General features: G+C 39.4%; 1 protein-coding gene across 1 annotated transcript in view; it reads left to right on the top strand.

Moving 5' to 3' along the window:
- Positions 1-23,706, top strand: part of grin2ca (glutamate receptor, ionotropic, N-methyl D-aspartate 2Ca) — a 68,797-nt gene that overhangs the window by 16,615 nt on the left and 28,476 nt on the right. The window contains exons 2-4 of the mRNA XM_023261687.3: positions 1,480-1,918; positions 15,901-16,502; positions 22,417-22,531. Of these exons, the coding sequence (XP_023117455.1) occupies positions 1,496-1,918; positions 15,901-16,502; positions 22,417-22,531 (1,140 nt within the window). The 5' untranslated portion in view covers positions 1,480-1,495. The remainder of the gene's footprint in view (positions 1-1,479; positions 1,919-15,900; positions 16,503-22,416; positions 22,532-23,706) is intronic.

Raw genomic sequence — 23,706 nt, forward strand, 5'->3', positions numbered from 1 at the left:
ATTCTACTGCTGTCACAGCTGAAACATGGCTAATGTCATTGAAAGGAATGTGGGATGTGCCCTCTTACAGTGGGGACTAATCAATTTATAAAATGATTTATGACGCAGCGCCTACCAGGATAATCACATGTAAGACATAGCACATACAACTTCCCACGCATGTGTGATGTCTTTTATTTGGATTTCAGCATGTGACTTGACTAGAAAAAAAACCTCCTTGATAAGTATTCAAGAGACGTACCCGCCAAGCATGCCTGCTCCCATACAGCCTGCCTGTCTGTTTGCCTGCCTGTTTGGCAGCGTTTTCTAGGAGGAGCTCAGTCCCACACAGGAAGGAGAACATAGAGAGAACTGCACCACACAGCTCCACTGTGCCTCGTGCAGTAGCCAAATCTCTTGATAAGTTTGTACACTACAATCAAGCCGCAGGCCATGACGCCTGGTACGGATTACCAAGGGATTACAATATATTCACCCCACTGGGATTCCATCACATGGTGGATCAGATCTCTGTGACAGGGGACCAGTGTGCAGCACTCCCTCAGGGCCACGAACACTACTGTGACAGATTTGACAAAGAGCCTAAGTCTGTCTGACAGCTTCAACACAAACCGCCGTCTGGCAACAATGTGAATGTTAAACTAACACTGCAGGGTTTGACATCGTCGAGTTCCGCCATGGCGTTTCTCCCCCATTACCTTCCAGAGGGCAAGAAAAACAATTAGCTGTTTTGGAAGTAATTAAGACAGTATGGCCAAGAGTTACTGGGTGCAATCCAGTCCATTAGTGATGCAATGTTACACAAAGAGCACAGATTTGTGGAAAGGGCAACTTGAGTATTTTAAGCCCTGTGTAAATATGAATTTTTCAGTTTGAATAATTAAAATGTCACTTTCGTAACTAGAAAAGAAAAACTTTCCCAAACAGCTTATGAATCATAAATGACACTATGGATGTCAATTAATCACCAGAGCCAAAAGCATGCATGCAGACCTTTGCCAGATTAAGTCTGAATGCCTTGGACTGCTGGAAAAATTAAGTAACAGCTTCAAAAGTAATGTCACGAGGGAAAAATTATAAATCCTCTTGTTCTCCATTTGTTGCATTAAACACTGGACACCATCTGTTGGGTTGGAGCGCTGAATACAACAGCAGCAGGGTGGCAGCTGCCATCCTAAGACGCAACAGCTTGGCCACAGCCTCATGTTGCACGCTGACACACTCTAAAAATACTACTCTGGGCTCCGGTAATGGGCTCTTACACTGTTTTAGATATGGCGAGCAGACCAGCACGCTGAGCAGAGATGAAGCTAAAAGGTCATTTATCAAAATGCTAAACAAAAGGCTGTTTGGTTGGCAGTGCAGCTGGGATTACGGAGTATTATCACAACATTTCAGAAAAAGACGCGAGCTGGTCTTGGTATCTAACATGTCAATCCGCTCTGTTGACCCCTCCCTTGACTCTGACCCCTCCTCCAGGCAGTAGGTGACTGAGATGGGCGTTCGTCTAGGCTGCTTGAGCGACTCCTCGTGGTGGCCGCTGCTGCTGCTGCTGTTCTGCACTGTCCCCTACTGTTCGGGCCGGCCGTTTGGGATTCCCACGCCCTCTGTGAACGTGGCGGTGGTGTTCAGCGGCTCGGCCTACCAGACGGAAATTAAGGGCCGTTTAAGCCGAGAAAATTTCATGGACCTGCCGCTGGAGGTGAACCCCATCACTGTGCTGGTCAACAACACCAACCCACGGGCGCTGCTCACCCGCATCTGCGACACCCTCTCCACCAACCGCGTCCATGGCGTGGTGTTTGAGGACAACGTTGGCTCGGAGGCCGTGGCGCAGATCTTGGACTTCATTTCCACTCAGACAGCTGTGCCCATTGTGGGCATCAGTGGAGGCTCTGCTGTTGTCCTGCCTTACAAGGTCAGTGGGGTTGAGGATGGGGGGAGAGCCAATCAAGAGCTGATTGGATCTTAAGCGACACCCACTGTTTGTGAGAATGTCATTGTATAATGTTGTGTAATAAGTACAGAAGTATTAAATCATCTCAGTTTGTCTGCTACAGCTTCATGTAACTACAAAGCCTATAGCTAAACAGTCCCACAGCTACTCTTACTTTGCAGCAAATAAAATCAGAGTAACATCCATACACCATAGTGTAAAGCACATGAATTAAAATTTTTAAGTTGATATATCAGGAAAATGCACCACTGTGCAACTAGAGTATTAAAAGTGAGAGTATTCATTGTGATAATAAATGTTATTACTGGGTACATAACACAGATGCATGAAAATGATTCTATTTTAATGCAGTGTTGGTTGAGTTAGAGCTCATACATCTATCTTATATAGTATTTTTAACAATGCAGCATATTGTAGAGTCTCGTCATATACACCAGATATCAAATCTTTACTTGCAATTGACTACAGATGTCAAATAAATGGATTTCTTTTTTGAGTGAGCATGGGTTTAAAGTAGTACAAATACCTCAGATTTGTGGCTGTGCATAGTCCCTTCCCTTTATTTGGCTTTCTACCTTTAGTCTTTCGGTATTTGCAAATGTGAAAACCACAAGATCTGACACAAGGTCTTATTTTTCCTCTTGTCGAGAACACAGCAACGCCACAAACCATACATAGCAAATTAATACTTCTATTAACCATATATGATAAATTGCCATGGTGATGGAGGAGCTCTCACAGTACAGCAACTCTGATTTTAAAAACTTTTGTCTGGGCATGGTTATTGTTTGTGGCTGTTTTTGTCAGGTTTCAAGTACACCATACTGTAATTGAACTCAGATGAGCAGTTTGCTCTGTATTTAGATACTCAGCTAATCAATGCAAATAGAGTCTGCAGCTCAGCCAATGGTAATTACAATCCTCAGAGCAAAAGTGAAATCACTCCAGCCACAATTCTAGTCAAAGTGCAGATTTATTGTCCTTAGAGCAGTTAAATAATCATGAAGAAGCCCACACATACAGTGATTTGAGTGCTAATTATATCAGCCAGTATTAACATTAGGTAGAAGGACAGGCATAATCTGTCTTTTTAAAATGAATTTATGATTAATAAGTATCCAAAATACCAAGTTGCTCTGGAATGCCTTAGTGTTGCTCTAGGTTCAAAAAGCAAGAAGTGGAATTAGGGAACTTTGGCAAGGTCAAACATTAAACCACATCTCTCAAATTTTAACTGATGGGCTAAAATCTGATTTTAGTTGGCCATTGGAAGAAATTACTGTGCTGCAAAAAATCGTTGTGGAATCATTATCAGTAATGTATTAGTACCGTGTGTTGCTTAAACTCTGAGGTTGGGGCAACAAGCTTGAGAGATGCGTGTGACACACACACGCAATTACTGCGCATTTGAGTTGAAGCTGGAAGGTTTAGCAGCAATGATCCATCTATAAGGGCAGGAATACGCAGCACAAAAGGCTCAGCTACAGGGACCAACGATAATCCTTTCAAAATGGCTTTTTTTTCCTGGTGACATTTCATGCGTCTTCTGCAAGAGACACTATTGCAGAAAACATCACATGCTGATGGATACAATTTGAGGCTGTGGAAACGGATTCTTCAGTTGATGATTTAAAGATTTAAGGCGTGTTGTGTAATAATAATAATAACAATAATAATAATAATAATAATAATAATAACAAGAAAAGCACTAAGAGAGCGCAGTACACCACCAAGGCTGCTCAGTCGTCATATAATTTCCAACTGGTAAGTCTCGATAAGAGCACAGCGGTGGATTTGTAGTAGGATTGCAATCGTGATCGTCAGCAGGCAGCTGGCATAGTGTTCACTTGTTCTCATAGTTACAGTAACGTTGTGCCACAATCTCGCAAAGATACGGAAATCTTAAACAAATCCATGGATCCAGACTAGAATCCGCATCACAGCCAAAATCTAATGAGGTGGTCCTTGTGTCATTTCTGACCTTCCCATAAAATGCCATCCAAATTGGTTATTTCGTTTTTGAGTAATGCTGCGCACGGACAAACAGATAGATTCACAGATTAACAGACACACGCACAGCGATCATCACATAACTCTGCCGCATTCCTTGGCGGAGTAATAATAATAATAACCATATATTTAATGCTACATGCTGCACCTTGAGAAAATTATGCAGCTGTAGATAAGCTGCAAGTTGTTTTAATACTATGAAAAGCTAGGAACTGGGTAAACAGCAACTTGATTTTAACAGTACATGCATGAAACTATTTACTAAGATAAAGCTAGCTAATTCTGAATTCTAAATGAAAATACCAAGCTGGTATTATAAGCACAAAGTAGGAGAGACATTGAAGAAGATGCAGCACATAACCCTAAACCAGGCAACAGAGAGGGACCAACAACAGACCTCTGAGTGGCGCCACAAGAAACTCCTGCTACATTTTATGACTACATAGTTGGATTTTTTTCTGATTTGTAATTTAATTGGACAGTCAGTTGCACATCAGATCACTGTAGTCGTAATGGAATAGAAGGACGTGCAGGGCATAAAATTAGACCACAAGAATTCATTACTTTTCAAAGTAATTTGAATTGGATCAAGCATCCCAATAACACCTGAGGAATTCCTTTTAATTAGAATCAATACATGCATAAAAAATGAGTTGCTCTCCTGAAAACACTCTCCATCTGGAAACAGCCTCGTGTGTTCATGGAAGACATGGCAGGACAGAGATTGATCTTAAAATGAAAAATAAATTGCAATTCTTAGATCAGTGGGAACCAGTCTAGGAATAAATAAATAAATAAATAGAAATACATCAGTAAGAGGACACCAGCATAGGAATAATCTGATCATGAAATGCCACCAAGTTTCTCTTGTAATCTTGAGTATCAATGAACTCAGTCTCTGAAAAGAATCCCCTATGAAGAAAGATAAAACCTTTCTTAAACAATCACAAGAGATTTAACAACTTATGTGTGCTTAAAGCTATGTAAACCCGATTATAATATGATTCTATTTCACAGTTGAACGTGATCTTTTTTACATTTTGAGTCTTGAGGTATTATTTTATTTTGTGAGAAACAAGGAGACTATAGCTTGCGGTAATTCCCTTAATTCATATGGGTTTGTAGACAGCTCCCTTTTCAGCTGCATCCATTTTAGAAAACAAGTTAGGTGATCTTGCCATCAGCATGGTTTCTCGGGGGTAATGAAAGAGATGTCACTCAGCAGTTAATGCCTCCTGCTGCTCATTTACACTAACTATTCTGATTTGAGGATAAAAAGAACAAATTGGTCACAAAAACTTACAGAATATATGCATGTAGTAAGAAATAAGTGTAATGACAAATGCTGGCAACTGTAAAAATGAATGATTGCTTTTCATTGGTAATTAGTCAGTGAAGGAAGTTGAAACCATTAACACATGCCATTTAGTCAAGGCATTAAAACTGCCTTTCAGAACAGCAAGTGCATGCATTATTAATATGGACGGTCCCACTTGGAAACCAACCGTAATCTTCTGCCACCCACTGAGGTACCAGGCCTCTGATTGACATGCACACTTCCCTGCCTCACCTGATAATTTGATACTTTCTCGGCAAGAAATTTAAAAAAAAAATTATACTATTGCATGGGAATTCAGTTATAATGGGGCGAAGGTCTGGCACCCAAGATTTAATTCATTTAAGGGCTGTTTATTAATGTATTCACAACTCTAAGTATGTCCTAGAAAATGAAGCTTGGATGACCAACAATAAGCAAATTCATTTTGTATTAAGGAGTCACAAGATTGATGTAAACTGAAGTAGTTTCTCTGAGTTCAGAGTAGTTTGGCACAAGCACTGAAGTACACCCAAGTCTCTTCAAGTTGATTTTCAAAGTGTACTTTAACAAAAACTAATGCATGCCTGGAGGGTTGGACATCTGAGATGTGGCTCAGTTGGTGGAATCTTTAGCCCCTGCTGACCACATGTCAACATGTCCTTAAGCAATTTAATGAAGCCCAAATATCCTAAATTCTCTGTGGGGGGAACAATGTAAATGGATTTGAACATTAGAGATCTGTCTAATGAATGCAATGTAAATATAATCTTATTTAATAGGATGAATCATGCAAAAAAGGGGGGTATAAAACTATATTTAAAAAAAAGAAGAAATTCCTTGACTCCATCCACTCTTGAATGTCAGGTCAGGTCGACCACAGATGAAGCAAAGCAGGCATCTATGATAAATACTGAATACTAAAAATAGGTAAGCAGGTAAAGGAAGAAGAAAGCTATGTCTGTCAGACTGCTACACATTACATCAGGTAAAGAGAGGTGGAGAAGTGGAATTTTACCTCTGGGATCCACTTATCTGAGCAACGGTAATGAAGCTTATCACAGAATCCAGGTTTTTACCACTGGAAAACAATGGACATGAATATGAAACAATATCATTGTTTGTCTATCAAATGTTGACACTTTAAATTACATTCAAGGTTTGAAAAATCAAATGTAATCTATTATTAGGTATGTTGCCAGCAAAATTATATCTCTATTATATCTTCCCATGTGTCTATTATTTGTGTCTCGCTGAATTTGGGAAACACCTGTTTATGTTTTAATTAGTAAGTTATTAATATTTAAGTGTCTGTCAATGTAACACTGTAGACTACACATGAAAGGTATGTTCCTAATACTCAAATAATTCTGATCCAACCCCCTTTGAGTCTCTTCATAATCAGGGATGCCTCACTGATTTATGGGCCGCTGTCAAAGGTAGTCAACAAGACAATGAAGCTCATTCATTTTTCACACGTATCACTGAAAGCACATTGTTTGATCCCTCTGGAAGTGGCAGAAGAAAACTAGGTGATAAACCAATTCCTGTCCTCAGGACATTTCACTTTTTTGATTGGCAACATCAGACCAGACGTACCATTTTCCTTGTGATTTTCTATCCCAATGATAAGCAGCCAGTAAAGAAACCAACGTTAAGATGAAGACAGTAAGTATTAAGCAAAGTTCACTTCACAAAGAATATTGCTATTTTGTCTGCGTAATTAGTTCTCCTTCAAGTTAGCAGGTAGATGTTACCTTCAGATGGACAAGAAAGCTACGTGCTTCACTACTGGCAGATCAATCAGTGGAGTTAGAACTGCAAAATATTTCCTAGTGTAGCTTTGCTGCAGGAGCTTTATTATAACATAGCTGGAAACAGCTCTGGCAAATTTCTGAACAAAGACACCTGCTGTGCTTCAAATATAATTATACAGTCAAGGGCATTTTTCTAATTTTATAATTGTTGAACAGATGTAGCACATATTCAGACTTTTCCCTCACTATGCATTTAGTTCAATATCCTAAAATAAAATTCAAAACATCCTTTGAAGCATCCATTCTGAGGTGTGACAGATCACATCCTCAATGCCTGAGTGCTTTAAGTGAACAAAGTCTAAGTCAGACATGAGCGAAACCCTGATTGTCTTTGCAAGAACATGAGCCTGAGGCTTCTTCTCAAAACTAGAGCAGTGACTTTTTTCTGTCTGCCTTTGCCACTTTTTGAAGTCACTTGTCTCCACTTTTGCCTCCTGCATTTTGAAACCAGTGGCACAGTTAGCATAACCTGTCTTGACTGAGGCCCACCAAGCACAGGAGAATTGTATAGAGCAGCCAGCGGGGAGAAAGACATGGTGTTAACAGTGTGTCAGTACATGCACATGGATGCTGTAGTTTCAACTTAATGCCATTCAAATGTCAGGCTGGGTGACGCAAGAAAGATGGGTATTATACATCAGCACATGCAGTATTAAAAGGATAACCCACAAATTTTACACATGAAGTTCTTTTTGCTTGTAATGAGATACACTAATCAGTAAGTAAAAACAGCTGTTCTGCATAAGGATAATGTAATATGTTAAAACTTTTCTACTAACAGAAGTCAGTCCAACAACTAAAGATTGCCAATATATTCACAGACGTGTTCGACTCCACTTGAAAAGAGTCAGATCAATGTTTACCACACACTGATGCGTTTGTGGTGGACTTTCACATATTGATTTCATTGTTTTTTACTATTTCAAATGGGTAAAATGTTATTTCATTGTAGAGCTGCACCGTGCACACTCACATAAACACATCAACAGCAGACCATCTGTATACAGCCTCTCCTCTCCATGCACAGTTTGAATCAGACCATGCACAACAGAAACTCTTTTGTTTTTGGATTTTTCCCTTTAAAGTAGATCCAATTTGAAGCTTATGAATAGCTAGGATCATGAAATCTCTGTACAAAATTGCTCAAAACTGACACATTCAATACTCTGATATATTAGACCATCTGCTCTTGACAACAATGTCAGTCTCTGAGATCCAGCATTTCAATTTTGTTATTATAGGCAAACAAGGAGTTCTGTTAGATGTGTGGCTCCAAACTATGACGAGAAGACATCTGGTTTTAGTACAAAGGCAAATTCATATTTTCCACATGCATGTACACAGGCCTTTCAGCAGACAGAGAATGTGTATGTGGCTCTGTTCATTCTACAATAGGTCCAAGCCAGTCTGTGCAGATGGTCATGTTGCCCCTTATGCCAAATAGAAAAACACACAGAGTTGTAGTACCGTGTCACTGACTGTTCTGAGGTGAGCCAACCGCTGTGGGAGGACACAGCACAGGATATCTGGAGAAATTAGAATGTCCAACTGTGTTGGGGCCCTATAGATGGAAAGTATGTACAAATCAAAGCACCACCAAAGTCCGCCAGCAATTACTTCAATAACAGCTCTGGTAAAAAAAAAAAAAAAAAAAAAAAATTTAACTATAAAAGGTGAGCATGGCCAAGAATCTAGATGTATATTCTCTCCACATACCAAACATTTGTTTGAAGCACTAGTTTTCCTGGCCAGCGTAGACAGTACGACGGCCATAAATTTGGGCCGCAGGCGGACAATCTGTGCAGACCTTCGCCAATTTGAATGGATGACAAAATTTATGTCATGCATACCCTTGAGGACGCAGCAGCAGAAAGCATGAATTGTCCTGAAGTGTATTTACTCTGGCCCAGCTCATAGCCGATAACTACTATTCAGAACAGCTCTACAGTCATGAGGAGAGTCAGAGAGACTCCACTGTTGTTGTTAAAGGTGTGTGTCCTCCATTCAATGCTAATATGCTTCAGAGTTACTAAAAATCACACACAAAAAGAAAAAACAAACTAAACTTTGGTTTCCGATTTCATTTTGTAAGATTTTTTAATTAGTCTGATTTCTGAGGCTCAGTTTAGACAACAGAACTGTTGGTAAACAAAATTACTCGCCAATTTCAATGATTATCTCGTGTCAAATGCAGAAAGAAATTCCCCGCTCAGATGCATATCATTTCCATCTCGCTCCACAGCATCTATACAGTAACATAGTGTTTTGTCAGAAATGGCAAAAGACCAGGGAGTTGTGTGTCTGTTCCTGGTCATCGTGCAGGATCTATGTGACGTCAGCAGCACCGGAAGGCGGTGCCAGGGCACTTCCTGCTGCGTGGCGGAGGCAGACATATGTCGCAGCAAAGAGCCGTGGCCAGAAGTCACTCTTCATAGAGGGACAGAGAGGAGGGGGAGATTGCTGCAGATGGGTCATTTGAAGGGGGAGCCATACACCAGTTTGTGTTCCATTTCCTCAGTGCTAATTTCACTCATTTGCATCAGTACATCCTTTCGCTATGTCTTTAGTCGCTGTTGTCAATACTTTGTTTCCTTTAGATTTTTGGATCCAATCCAACTCTATCAATAGACATAACACACAGGAGTCATTGAAATAACCTTCAGCTATACACTAAGATGTTGTTGTGCATGTAAAGATCAGTGATTGTATTTTTGTCCTGTTTAATTTAAAAACAGTATAGTTTTCAATGACCTATGATGGCTGCTTCCATATTAACATTAACATTATTTAGAGATAATCAGCGCTTCACACATAGTTTAACTCAACTCAGACCAGTTTTTTAAGCCTTTAAAAGGTAAATGTCAGGCTAGATAACATCATATCAACCGGACGCATTGGGATTTGAGCATTATTTGTTTGACATAATTTTAAAGGGTAGCCAACGATGTAGACTAATGCAGTGAGTCTGCAACTGTGTTTGTAAACAAATATGAGTTCTTCAGTATACAGTATTTTAGAATGTAATCTCAACCTCGAGGAGCTAAGCTTTTCACTCAGTGGCTGTAATCTTCTTTGGGTCTGTACACTATTACTGTAAGCTTGGTTTGACGACACTGTTGAAGTACAGCTTATTGACAGAATAGATGCACAGAAGATAGCTGTTCACAAACAGCTATCATCACACATACAGTATCCATAGTGCTTAGCAACATGGTACTATGAGATGAAAGATAAAATGGGACAAATAAGAAACATTGTGTTAGCTGCATGTGCCATGAATTCACACTCGGCATGCAAACATTTGAATTATCAGATGGCGCCCTGGATACATCAGTCATGCGTTCACACCATTTGGCCAAACAGATGAAGCCCCAGCTAGTAGTCAGTTAATTGGCGATAATTTGGTGGTGGCTGCAAAGCTAGCAAACCCGATGTTTGAGGAAAGAGAGAGAAGCAAAGAAAACGCCAAGAGATGTCTGCAGTGGGTGTAGTAGAAAATATGCTAACAAGAGCAGCAGTTAAAACTAAACTTTAATTTCCTATTGACTGATTGATTAATCAATATTCATTAATGGTAAAAAAGGTCTTTTGAGGGTAAGATTTTCATTCACTGTGGTGCCCCTGAAAACATAATGAAAACAAATGCACAAGTGTAAAAAATGCAAAAATCATATACATTAAACAGGAACAAAGCTGACACATTAAGATTGTCTAAAATAAGTTCTGAGGTGTATTCTGTCTATGAGGACCATTGTAGGTTAAAGCGTTTTTTAAAAATGAAATTAAATAGGGATTTCAAAGAAAATCCAAACTTGTCAACAGGTACGGTGATTTATATTTGTAAGTCTTAAAGGTGATGATAGAAAACATAGTACTTTATTTAGAAGACCTTTGTAAATAAATAAAGACAATGTTGTTCCCTTCAAGAAGTGAGTGATGGTCACCCCACCTTCTCATAGATGATACAGTGATGGGCTCTGAAACTGCCACCTGTAATAAATCTAAAGGAACAGTGATACACAGCATCAAGTGGCTGAAAGGTTTGGGCATTAGCATGTATGTCAATTACACCTGCATAGTCCAGCAGTGATAAAAATGTCTACCATACATTGTAGAACCTGCTGCTAAAGTATGGCACTGCTTATATGCATAATGATATACATAATGATAATAAGCCAAATTGAAGTTAGATTTGCTTTGTCAGTTTAATGAGTCTTAAATGATATTTTATTTATTATTTTCAAATAAGATACCCTGGCACTTTTAAAATGTTTTTTTTTTTTTTTAATTTGAGCCGCAGTTATTGTAGCTGTCATCACAATCAAGTATTCAATTTAAGTTCATTTAATTACTTTCTGGATTAAAAATAGGAATGATTTAGTTCATCTTTTTTTTTTTGCTTATAAATAAGTTTTAAAAGATTAAAACACACAAAGTTGAACATATTCTGAAAATGGAACCCCTCTTGTGGAACTAATGTTGTTGTGCTGTTGTAGTCAGGTAGATTATTGAGAGACACATATCAATCACCACATGGAGCAGTGTACCTGTCATTGTAATGAATGAATGAGAAGACGGAGGAGGAATGCAGTGTTTTCGGCTGGAGGTTTCTCCCCAAAAGTTTATGCGGCCAATGAGGTAAAAAACTTGTGTTTATTTTTTCATTGTGCTGTCGTTTGTGTTTATTGTGCATTTCTTTAATTGTTATTGTAAGTTTGTACTTCGACTTATATGTTGTATATTTATTTAGTTCTCACGGCATCGACACTTCGGCATGACGTCGGAAGGGTGTTCCCTTCTAGTTAAAAGTTTCACATCTATCATCGTCAACCTAAGAGTCAGTGTGGAACTTTTACTATTCACTACTCTATGACAGAGTGAACAAAACAAGACTCCTAAATACAACATCTTGGGCTTTTATCTTCATTTTCTGACATCTTATAGACCGAACAATTAATCCTGAGACTAATCGACGGATGAATCAACACAGTAAATAATAAGTAGTTATAGCCCTACCTAAGAGCGCCCCTATAATACACTTTGAAGTAGGCAGATGTTTTAGCTGCTGCCAAGTTTGTAAGTAGGTCCTCTGTTGACTTCAGCATGTTGAAACTACAAAACAGAAGACAGAATTGCCTCTTCCCCCCCAAACCCTTCAAATAAGACATATCACAATATGTTCATTTCAAACCTACTATGCTTCAGAGACAGGTGATCTCTACTGGTGGCTAATATACTCTACATTTTGTGTAAATGACTGCTGGCTTCGCTTCATTCCCTGCAATCATATGCCTTGGACAATCCTCTGCATGCTCTGCACACTGACAAGCCGGTCGTGACTTCAAGCTCTGAGCTGCAGCTGAGCCTGTGGTAATGCCCCAGGCTCATTTGGACTGCACTATCAGTTTGCTCTCTGCTGATTGAGCTGTTGAGAATGTAGTTTGCAGGGGGCTTTAATCTGACAGACCCGTGGGCTAGTAAGCATGTACAAAGCATACAAAAACACAGGCTGATTCGGTGAACACGCACACCTGCACAGACACTCTCTGACACCTCGGCACCTGTCGGGGAACAAACTGAGTGTGCACTGTCGCAGATGCCGGAACAGGCAGCTGTACATACAGGAATGGGGCAATGATGCTGACAGATTTGCTGTGGGACAGTGAGGGGAAGGAAAAAATGAGTAGATTTATATGATCTTCTCAAGCTTCTCCGTGACTAACCTGCATAAGATGCCCTCCACCCGGCCGGCCTCCAGTGCAGTCTAATCCATCTTAGTCCACAGCAGGACCTTACTGAGCAGAACCAATTCCTAGTAAAGATGCTGATAACTGAATGTCATTTATGTGAATATTAATCAGCAACATAAAAGATGAAGCATTGTCAAGGAAAGACATGAGCTTCAGGTTTAATTTAGTGAAAGAAAAATGAAAACGAATAGCTGCCAAAGAATGAATATTAATTTTTCTTTGCGTTCATTACGGTTGTCGGTTTAGCCAACTTATAAGAAAAATATAAGAAAAATGGTACATCAAAAGCTATACATCAAAGACTCTATAACAAATATAGATTCTTCACAGTTTTGGAACAAGTCTGAACAAACAAGGGCAGTGACAACTGAAGCAAGGCAACAGAAAACGATATTTTCAGGGGTGTGAGCATGGTACAGTCAGAGGCACCAAGTCAGTGGACTTAGCGGTGACGTCTAAAACCGTAAGACGCTCATACATCACAAGACCACTGAGCTTCTCTCAAGGACGACGAGGAGACAGAATGAATAAGATCACAGGCCGGTTTGCAGTCTCAGGACACCTGACCCCTCCATTTTCTGAGCTCCGAGGGCTCGGTGCTCGGGACGGAGTGCTTTTTCCCCGGAGAGGGTCAGTCGGGGGCCACCTACCTATCAGCCTGATGGAGCCGAAGCGATTTTATACCACGATCACACCAGAGTGCAAACATATACTTTAGAAAGCGACAGTAAAGTTTGTATTTGAAGAAAAAAAAAATTTTATTTTGCTACTAAAAATGTATCTCAACAATAAACCTCTAAAAGAATAATGATTTCTATTTATTTTAGACAACAAAACTTTATATACTCACTCATACTAATGACACTAATACAGTCAATTCAGGATTTATTAGCAATGTTTGATTTAGAGAGTAATGTGGCACTGTAAAGATGAATCAGACTAATTTGAACCTCCTGAGTAATCAATAGTCTCTCTTCTGAATCTGAATCAGTGCATCACCATCACATTAACTGTGATAGCTTAATTAATTACTGAGAAGAGATAAGATCATGGTTCACACTGCTGATTTCGATAATGCTGAGGGATAGTTGCCTGTACTTAAGTGCTTATTTCTAATAATATAAATAGGTGCAGATGACTACCTGTTAATAATAAAATGGATTAAACAAGTGTGCCTTTCCTACACAACATAATGTAAAAGGACCCATCAAACACACAGTCCAGACAATTCACCAACGTGAAAATGTTCCAGACAGATACTTTAAACTCAACACTAAATTACATTAAAAACAAAAATGGCTGTAGACTGCTACTTGCATAAATGCTTTAGCAATTGATTGGAAAAACTTAAAATTCTGTGCTAATTTTAAAGACCATGTGAAGCACCTCAAATGCAGAGCCCGATGGTAATCTCAGTGCTATACCAGAATCCATACAACTCCAATGGTACGTGTCAATACGATCTGTCACTTCAGTGCTTCCCATTTATTGTCTATGTGAGCAGCTCTGCAATGCATTCCAGTGGCGTCCTGATGCATTTCGAGAGAGCAAGCGTCACCTTTTCTGCGCACCATCTGCATAAAGTTGAGGTCTAGGCTACTTTATGCAAATCAGTAGCATCCAGAAGCTGTTCAATGCATCAGAAAAGTCCTGAAAAGTTTCAGACTAACCATTACTGATCTAAAATGAAAACAGATACAGCAACTGTATGCTTTTTTCTCACTTAAAATGTGAAGGGTGAAGCCTGTGTTAGATTCCTGTTGAGGATCAATCATCTATTTTGTTGTCTGCCCATCATGCAACCAATGTTAGGAAGCAAAAACACCCCTGTAGTCACGTATCATAAAGCTACCTCTGTTATGTATATTAAGGGTAAATTGGAGAAGGAAACAAACATTGAAATTACCATGGATGGCTAATCATGTGAAACACAACAAATTCAAGGACATGGAGGGAGTTTGGATGGAAAAATCGAACCTGGTATTTCATTACACCTAAAGTAAAGAGTAAACAAACTGGTGTACAACAGTCATGCTGGCAGGTATGTGGTAAAGTGACACTGTTTTTAGGAAAAGGTACATGTTACAAACTTTGAAAATAGAAATGATTGTGTAATTAATCAAATAATTGGTAAATACACTGATCAGTCACAACATTTACACTACACTGACAGATGGGGTGTTCAACATTAATCATCTCATTACAATGCAACGTTTTCCTGAGAAACATTCAGAACATTTCTTAGCTACAACACAGTGACAAATGCCAGTTAAGTAAATTTCAAGAGAATGGGTTTGTATATGCTTTTCCTCAATAATGGACACTGGCAACCATAGCTGTTTTGTTTGTGTTTATTTTTCTACCTTTCTGCTCATAAGAAAGTCAAGAATTCATATGCGCAATACTTCTTGTTTTATACTCAAGTGAAAATAAAGAGTCCATGTGAAGTGTTACTTCACCAGCAAACTGTGGAAAGTGAGAACAAGACGTTTTTAATGAGAATCTAAAGGGAAATGTATCTCACACCACAAGATACTATGAACTATTTTTCTCTGCTCTCCACATCTTTTAATAACACACTTAACAGAGAAGCCATCCTCATTCCTCTCTCAAGGTCAATGCATTTTCAGAAAAGACAGATGAAACAGAGCGGGCGCTGGCCACAGTGATAGTGCCATCCCTCTGAATTTGCAAGTATGGATGACGGCCAGTGTTTGCACGGCAAAAGTAAGACATGTGGGTTTAAGTGATGAATGAGTCCGCAGCTCCTGGAAGAGCAAAATAAAGCAGAACCACTTAGCTCCTGTCAAAGCTGCACTACAGAGCCTACTGGTTGGGCAACTCACTTCTCAGTGTGCGATTTGTCCGAGTGTAAATTACGAGCCTGTGGTCTTGTTGGTACGAAGCCCTCCAGAGATCTTGCTGCACATTGTGCAAATTGAATTAAGATGTATTCATTTTGCTTGTTAATCAGGAGCACGGTGCGTGCAGTGGGTTAGCTAACCATAAAGGTCTACTCGCGGTGATTACGTTTTCCCTCTCTGTCTACAGGGTGAGGGCTCCAACTTCCTCCAGCTGGGATCCTCCATCGAGCAGCAGATCAATGGTATGTTCAAAGTGATGGAGGAGTACAACTGGGACAGCTTCGTGGTCATAACGAGCCTCTACCCAGGTTATGAAACCTACGTGGAATACATCAAGTCCTTCACTGACACCAGCTACTTCATGTGGGATCTGCAGGACGTTCTGACCTTCGACATGTCTGCCGACAGCATGAACGACATACGAGCGCGGAGGCTCCTGCAGCAGATTGACGCCCAGGTGCTGCTGGTCTACTGCTCCCATGAAGAAGCCCAGTATCTGTTTTCCATGGCTGCTGAGGCTGGACTGGTAGGGCCAGGCTACATCTGGATTATCCCTAGCCTGGCTGTGGGAAACCCAGATATCCCTCCGCCCGATAGCTTCCCTGTGGGGCTCATCAGCATCATCACAGACCGGTGGAGGATGAGCCTGAGGAAGAGAGTTCGGGATGGGGTGGCCATTGTTGTCAAAGGTGTGCAGAGCTTTCGGAAACAAAGAGGCTTCGTACCAGAAGGCCACAGTGACTGTCACAACCCCGTCAAGGCATCAGCTACTAATGACACTCTGTTCAGGTGAGCATGAATCAGCAGGTTGCCAAAATTACATTTATCAGAGCCAGATATTGTTGGATTTTTAACTTTCTAGCTGCCCTTGATGTCAATATTTTATCTTGATTATTAATCAAATCTTAGCGTAACATTGTGAAATCTTATTAAAATCACTCCGTTCTCCATAATTTATCTAAAATACACCAAAAATATAAACTATATGCAGTAAAAAATAAATAGATACAATTCTGTGCTCCTTGGCACAACAGACAAGCTATCAATATCTCAGGTGTGGACAACAGTCATGTAGCACAACTTCAGTAGCATTTCAGTTGAACTGCATTCTGTGTTTACACAGAGCAGACAAGCATAGATTTAAAATAAAAAATATAAGATGTCTATTAACTATAGTGTGTAGAGCCATTTCTTGTTTCATCTAGGAGCATTTGTGAAAATGTTGTACACACTGATTCCAGGATTTTTCAATAGTGAAAGTGTTAAAAGAAATTTAAGACTTCTGTTTTTCTTGTCTTGAAATATTTTCAATTGGTTAAATTATTAACAGCTATTTGCCAAATAGATGAATTGGTGGTTGGGTCTGACATTCATGTTTTCACATGTGCAGGTACAATACAATACAAACAGCAGCACTAAGCATGGTGTATCTAGTTTATATGAATTTGTCGTCTCAGCTTTAGGGAAAATGGTGACCAGAGTCAGTGCTCATTAATGACACAAGCGGGATTCAAAGTGGAGGTTCCTCCGGTTGAAACTCTGCTGTAGTTTGATGTTGATAGAACTGACTGTGGACATGAGATATGAACTGCTTACTTTATGGTGTCTCGTTTGCAGTGTTTAATTGTACACCAGGCCCTAAGGGTGGTGCTTTAATTTTAAATCGAACCCGAGTGATGAAAATGCACTCAAAAATTCACCAGCTGCTACTGCAGCTGTCCAAGATGAGCCAAACCAACAACGGGACGACTTCAGAACTAACACATCGATTTTGTAATTACTTAATCTTCTCCTCTTTTCTTCCATGATTATCCAAGTCCTTATTTCTAAACAAGAAAAAAGGTCTCAGGTCACTGCTTTCCAAAACAATTAGTTTGGCTGGTTAAGGTTAAGGACTGCCAAAGTCATAAATAATTAAAGTCAGTGCTGACTACGAAAACTGCAGTCTGACACTTTGTATGCCCAACTATTCCTCTTTGTGGAAACAGTTCTGCCATTCTTTTTACGAGATGGCAGTCATCATTTGCACAATTATGATGATAACTTGTTTAGGACAAACAGAAGATTGTTGTCTGCTAGTCACGGATCGCATAGTAAATAACTGTAAATTCTCCATAATTTTTGACATATCAAAGATAAGACTGATGGCTCAGGCTTACATCTGTGGGACCTGGCAAAAGAGAGGTCAACAGCCATTTATTAATTCATGACTTCCCATCTGTTTGGTGCTGTGGAGCACATTTTACGATGGCTGTCACTCTCCCTAACTGTGTCCTCTGCCCTGCTGCCATTTATCTCCTCATCTCCCCAGCACTGAGAGCTCTCCTAGATCTCTTGGAGATTGCAAAGTAATTTTGTGGTGTTGCGGGATAGAGTATTGGTGATAAGGGCATGGTTTTTCCCTCATTTAAACCATGCCCAAAAGAGCAATCTGATGCCATCTGTGCCATGGCGCACCGAACAAATCCTATTGTACTGTAAAAATGTTTTAATCAGGAGAGGGAAGTGTCTGAAAGAAAACTGCTCCAGCAGCCGCAGCAGGTTTAGGCTCAAGGTCATTCAGGGAGACTGAGAGTGTGTTATGTGTAAATGTTTATGTCTGTTAGTGTAGGCGGTCACCAAGGGGCCAGCTGATGGGACACGAGGATCATCAGACACTTGTCCTGCATTAGGAAACATCACTGCCTTCCTCTGATGTCACAACTAATTTTTCTTTCAGATTCTTCGGAGCCTTAGGGGAGACAATTTTTCCTTTGGTAAATCCAAACCATCCACATGAAGTAAAAATGGTGAACATTATCTCAGACTTTGATACTGTACAAACCCTTCCATTTCGACTTGCCAGCAGGCATGGTTTCAGCAGCAGCAGTGACGTGAAGGTCGGCGGGATAGAACAAAGCACTTTCAATTAGCTTTATAGTCAGTCATCTCCTCTCTTTGCAGCCAGATCAAACATGAGCAGGCCCGTCGGTTCTCAGATTTGCCCTCACTTGATTGGAGATTCTTTTCAAACGGGCTTCTGATAATGAGTCAGCTCACCTGGTAATGGGATTATCGCATGTTACCAGATTAAACAGGCTTTTCACACAGACCGGGCTGAAAGCTGCTCTCCTCCCAGCAGGCTTTCATCACCTCTGCTGGAGTGGCAGGTGAGGTGAGAGAGCAGGGCCACAGGTCTAATATAACGCAGGCTGTGAGTGATGAAACAATGGAATCAAGAGCAGCAGATAGCTGTCGTCTGAACAATCAGGCAGCCGTCGGGACACCTTGAGAGTTGTATTTTTCAGTTCAGTGATGGAGCATTGTTGCCTTTATCCGTTCAGTTTAAGGAGTTTAATGATCCAGAGCACCAGGTGTGTTGTTCCAACTATTGAGGCAGTGACCTGAAACAATTAGCTAAATAATTAATTAGTCAATCAACAGTAACTATTTTGATAACTGACAGGAGGTAGTTTCTCCACTTAATGCTACTGTAAACTATCTTTTCAAAGTAAGATTAAGGTGACATTGTCATGTCATCCTAATTTCTGTGCATTTTCTTTTGGCAATTATTTCACTAACAATTACTAATTAATTGAAAAAAAATCAATAACCATAGTCCTACGGAGGTGAAAACATCTAAAACAATGAGCTGAATAGTCTTCATATGTATGGGAAATAAACTGAAAATAAACTAAAAAGGATAAATAGATGGAAAGAAATTAAAAGCTTATCTCAAAATAAGTAAAACCTTTGACCGACTTGCTCTTTTTGTGACTTATTTCCTCATAATGACCTCTTATCTCATGATGGTGCCTTAAAGATCTAATAAATATGACTCAATTAGTTTCTATGGCTACAGTCAAACTAAGAAAATTCTATCCACTCTTAAATCAATCGATCAGTCGTGAGAAATACAAATCTCCAGATGAACTAATTCAGTCCCAGAGCACAGTCTGCACTCTACCCAATAGCCTTATTAACCTAAATGAATTTAAAATAAACACTAAGAGACTGTATTTGCAGCTTAATACATCATTTGGTCCGGCTTTTTTTGATACTGAAATGATAACAACAGACTGAGCAGACCAGCATGCACCATATTCATATGATTTTATGAAAACAGAACTATATGAACTAGTGAACAAGTTCTATTGAGAACTACTGAGAAGTATAAGGCGGACAAGTCAGCCTACTGTTTTTAGACTGCATGTCATGGTGGTCGACACAGTAATAATAGATTTTTTTTTCTCCAAATGTTTTACTAAAATGCAGCCACACAGACAACTTTTTTGACATGACGCCAATTATTTTGTAGCTGAGTGACTAAACTTCAGTGAACATTAAATAAGTTAAACCTAGAAGTCTTCATTAAGTTGGGCGAGTTTGAAATAGTAAAAAAAGCAGAGGTGTTTACAGGTGTCTGTTTATTCTGTTGCCAAAAAAAAGGATCAATGCTAAAATTCTCCTTTACAAGGTAACACCAGTGATTGCCAATTACAACATAGTCAGAAGAGAACATATCGACCAATCAATCCAGGAATCGACCTTGAGCCTACAACCTTAAAGTCACTGAAAGTATAGTTCACACTATATCGTGATTTTGACAAGGATTGGGTTCTATTTTGATTCTCTTTTGGCATAATCAGCCTTTTATTTCACCTTACTACTTTTGATTAATAAAGGTTAACATGCAGGTAACTTCAGCAGGGTTTCACTTTTAGCCTGCAAACATCACATCACAGCTGCAATACGTCAGCCTTTGCTAATGAAGATTCATTTCATAAGTAACTTGACAACAGGCCAAAAGGAAACTTTTGGCGGTCATCAGTAACACCACTCGAAGTTCCACCCTCCTAGTTACTGCAAGTAATTTGTAAGTGTCACCTTAGTCGTTAGGAAACTGTGGCCTTGTCTATATTAAGGCAAATATTTTGCAGAACAAACCTTTCCCTTATTGTCTTTTCCCATCCCATCCACATGCAAATAGTGTCATTCAAACTGATTTTTTTTTCTTCAAATGTGCACATTTTCAAAGACTTTGGTTTGTGTGTATCTGTAAGGACTTTTAAAATGGAGATGATGGAAAACTTTAATGTCACCTCCATTCATGCAAGCTAATTGTTGCTTAGTGTAAAGAGCATGTGCTTGAAATAACAACAATGGTGAATATATATATATATATATATATATATATATATATATATATATATATATATATATATATATATATATATATATATATATATATATATGTTTATTTATTTATTTATTTATTTTGCTATAGATTGAAAATGTTTGGGTTTCACATCAAATGATGAATATGACACAAGAGATCAACATTTCAGCTTTTATTTCCAGATATTTACATCTGGATCTGGTACACAATTTAGAAGATAGCACCTTTTGTTTGAACCCATCTATTTTTCATGTGAGCATAATTATTGGAACATGTGACTGACAGGTGTGTTCTGTTGTCCTGGTGTGTCCTACTACAGTGATTATTCAAACAATCAATAGCGCTCAATGTGTACGTTCACTTTCACATTTGGGTTTTGCCTGTGCAGACTACATCTATAGTTAGAGGTGTAACCAATATGAAAACCAGAGAGCTGTCTGTGGGTAAAAAAAAAAAAGAAATTGTGAAGCTGAGAGAAGATGGAAAATCAATCAGAGCCATTTGCACAAACACTGGCCATATTCAGTACAACCAATTGTGTACTAAATAACAGGCATCGGACAGGTAGACCAAGGAAAACAACAGCAGTTCACAACAGAAACATTTTGAGAGCTTTAAAGAAAGACCCTAAAACAACTGTTAGTGGCATCAGCAACAACCTCCAGAGGGCAGGAGTGAAGGTATCACAATCTACTGTTCACAGAAGACCTCATGAACAAAATTACAGAGGCTACACCAGAAGATGCAAACCACTCATTAGCAAGAAGAATAGGAAGGCCAGGCTGGAATTTGCCAAAAATACAGAGATGAACCTCAAAAATTCTGGGACAAAGTTTTACGGACTGATGAGACCAAGATGAAACTTTATGAAAGCGATGGAAAGGCTATCTGTGAAACACAGTGGAGGTAATGTCATGGCTTGGGCTTGCATAGCATCTTCTGGGTCATTAATCTTCATTGGTGATGTAACACATGATGGCAGGAGCAAAATGAACTCAAAAGTCTACAGAAACATTTTGTCTGACATTATAAAGAAAGATGCAACCAAACTGACTGGGAGATCCTTCATCGTGCGACAAGACAATGACCCAAAACACACTACCAAAACAACAAAAGAGTTCATCAGGGGCAAGAAGTGGAAGGTTTTAGACTAGCCAAGTCAATCTCCAGACTTAAACCCTATAATGCTGCATTTTACCTGCTAAAGAGGAGACTGAAGTGAGTAACACCCCCAAAACAAACAATAACTGAAGGAGGTTGCGGTGAAAGCCTAGAAAAGCATCACAAAAGATAAAAATGTAACATGATGTTTGTGTGGACAGACCCTTTTTGTTAATGGAGGGGGAAAATAAATATCTGTCTAGAAAAACAGCCATTTTGGTGTAGACAGGGCCTGTGTTTGATATTTTTCTGTGGTTTTGGAAATAAATTACACAAATGCCCTCCACTCTACAGTAAAGACAACAATTTGATAATTGGAAAATTGTGATGTTATTGAAAATTCAAGTCACTGACTGTCTTGCTCTGTTTTTTGTTTCTCTTCAGGCACATGCTGAATGTGACATGGGAACATAACGACTTCTCCTTCAACAGTAACGGTTACCTGGTGAATCCAGCCATGATAATCATCACTCTGGACAGAGAGCGACAGTGGGACAAGGTGAGCGTTTGATAAGATAATACTGGATTTCTCATTTCACACAGAACTTTCGTAGCAGAAGTACTTCTCAGACTGATTTGTGAGATCTTTCCTGAAAGCAAAACTCATAATGTAGGTCATGAAATCACACAACAGAATGGTTGCGTTGCTGTTACAGTGCATTGTGACTTTCACTGGTGTCATTTCCTTCATGCTAAAAGTCAAGTGATTTCACACATCACTGGTCTCTTTGTAAAGACTAGTTAGAGGAGTCAGAGGCCCACTGATACCAATGAACCGCTTAATGAAGGCTCATCTCCTAACTACACACACAGTGCCAAACTTCACACAAACCCCTCTCACTTGCTTCCAACCTCCATCTCTTCAAAAGACCTTAAAAGAAAGACCACAAACAGGTAACTTTGCTTGTTGCCTCTTTGAGTTGTTTGGCGTTTGAAACATGAGGGCTGACACTGTGATGTGGAAACCAGACTGGAGGGAGCTAAGTTCCTTCACAGGTTGAATAGAAAGTGCTCAAAGCAAACGGCTGCACGCGTTTGAAAGCTAATTATGCTATACTGATGTTTTAAGTTGCTACTTCCTATTAGTTTAATATTAAGTTATCAAAACTCCGAACTAATGAGACGCTGTAATAGTAAGTAAACAAACAATTTGTGCACATAGATGCCATTTTGTGTATGAGTCAATACCATAGCCATGTTTACTTATGGAGTAATGATTTTGTATTTTGGTACATACCAGATACTTGAGCTAACATTATCAATTTTTATATATCTTACGGATTTGATCAGTGTTTTATTTCAGCACAACTAAATCCCCAAATATCCCCCCAATTTAACATTAAATTATATCAACAACTGGAAAAATAACGATCAAATAACCTTCTAATCTCGGAAATGACTAAAACCGTATTGCCAGCCTATACGATATATAAAAAATATTGGGGCCTGAGGGCGCTGCTGGACTCTCAACTGGGTGTTCATCTTTAAATGAAGACCCGATAGATTTAAAAACTCTGTGAAGAAAATGAGGAAAAGTCTTAATCTTAGCACTCTGAACCCAAAGCAGTTTCAGTTATGATTTATTCTTGTCACACTTTTACACACAACGGCCTCACTTGTCACTGCGTAGTATAAAATCCTGCACCTCTAAGGACATAGCACAGCAATGGCGGG

Source organism: Amphiprion ocellaris, chromosome 19 (genome assembly GCF_022539595.1).
Source record: "Amphiprion ocellaris isolate individual 3 ecotype Okinawa chromosome 19, ASM2253959v1, whole genome shotgun sequence".
Classification (NCBI taxonomy): Eukaryota; Metazoa; Chordata; class Actinopteri; family Pomacentridae; genus Amphiprion; species Amphiprion ocellaris.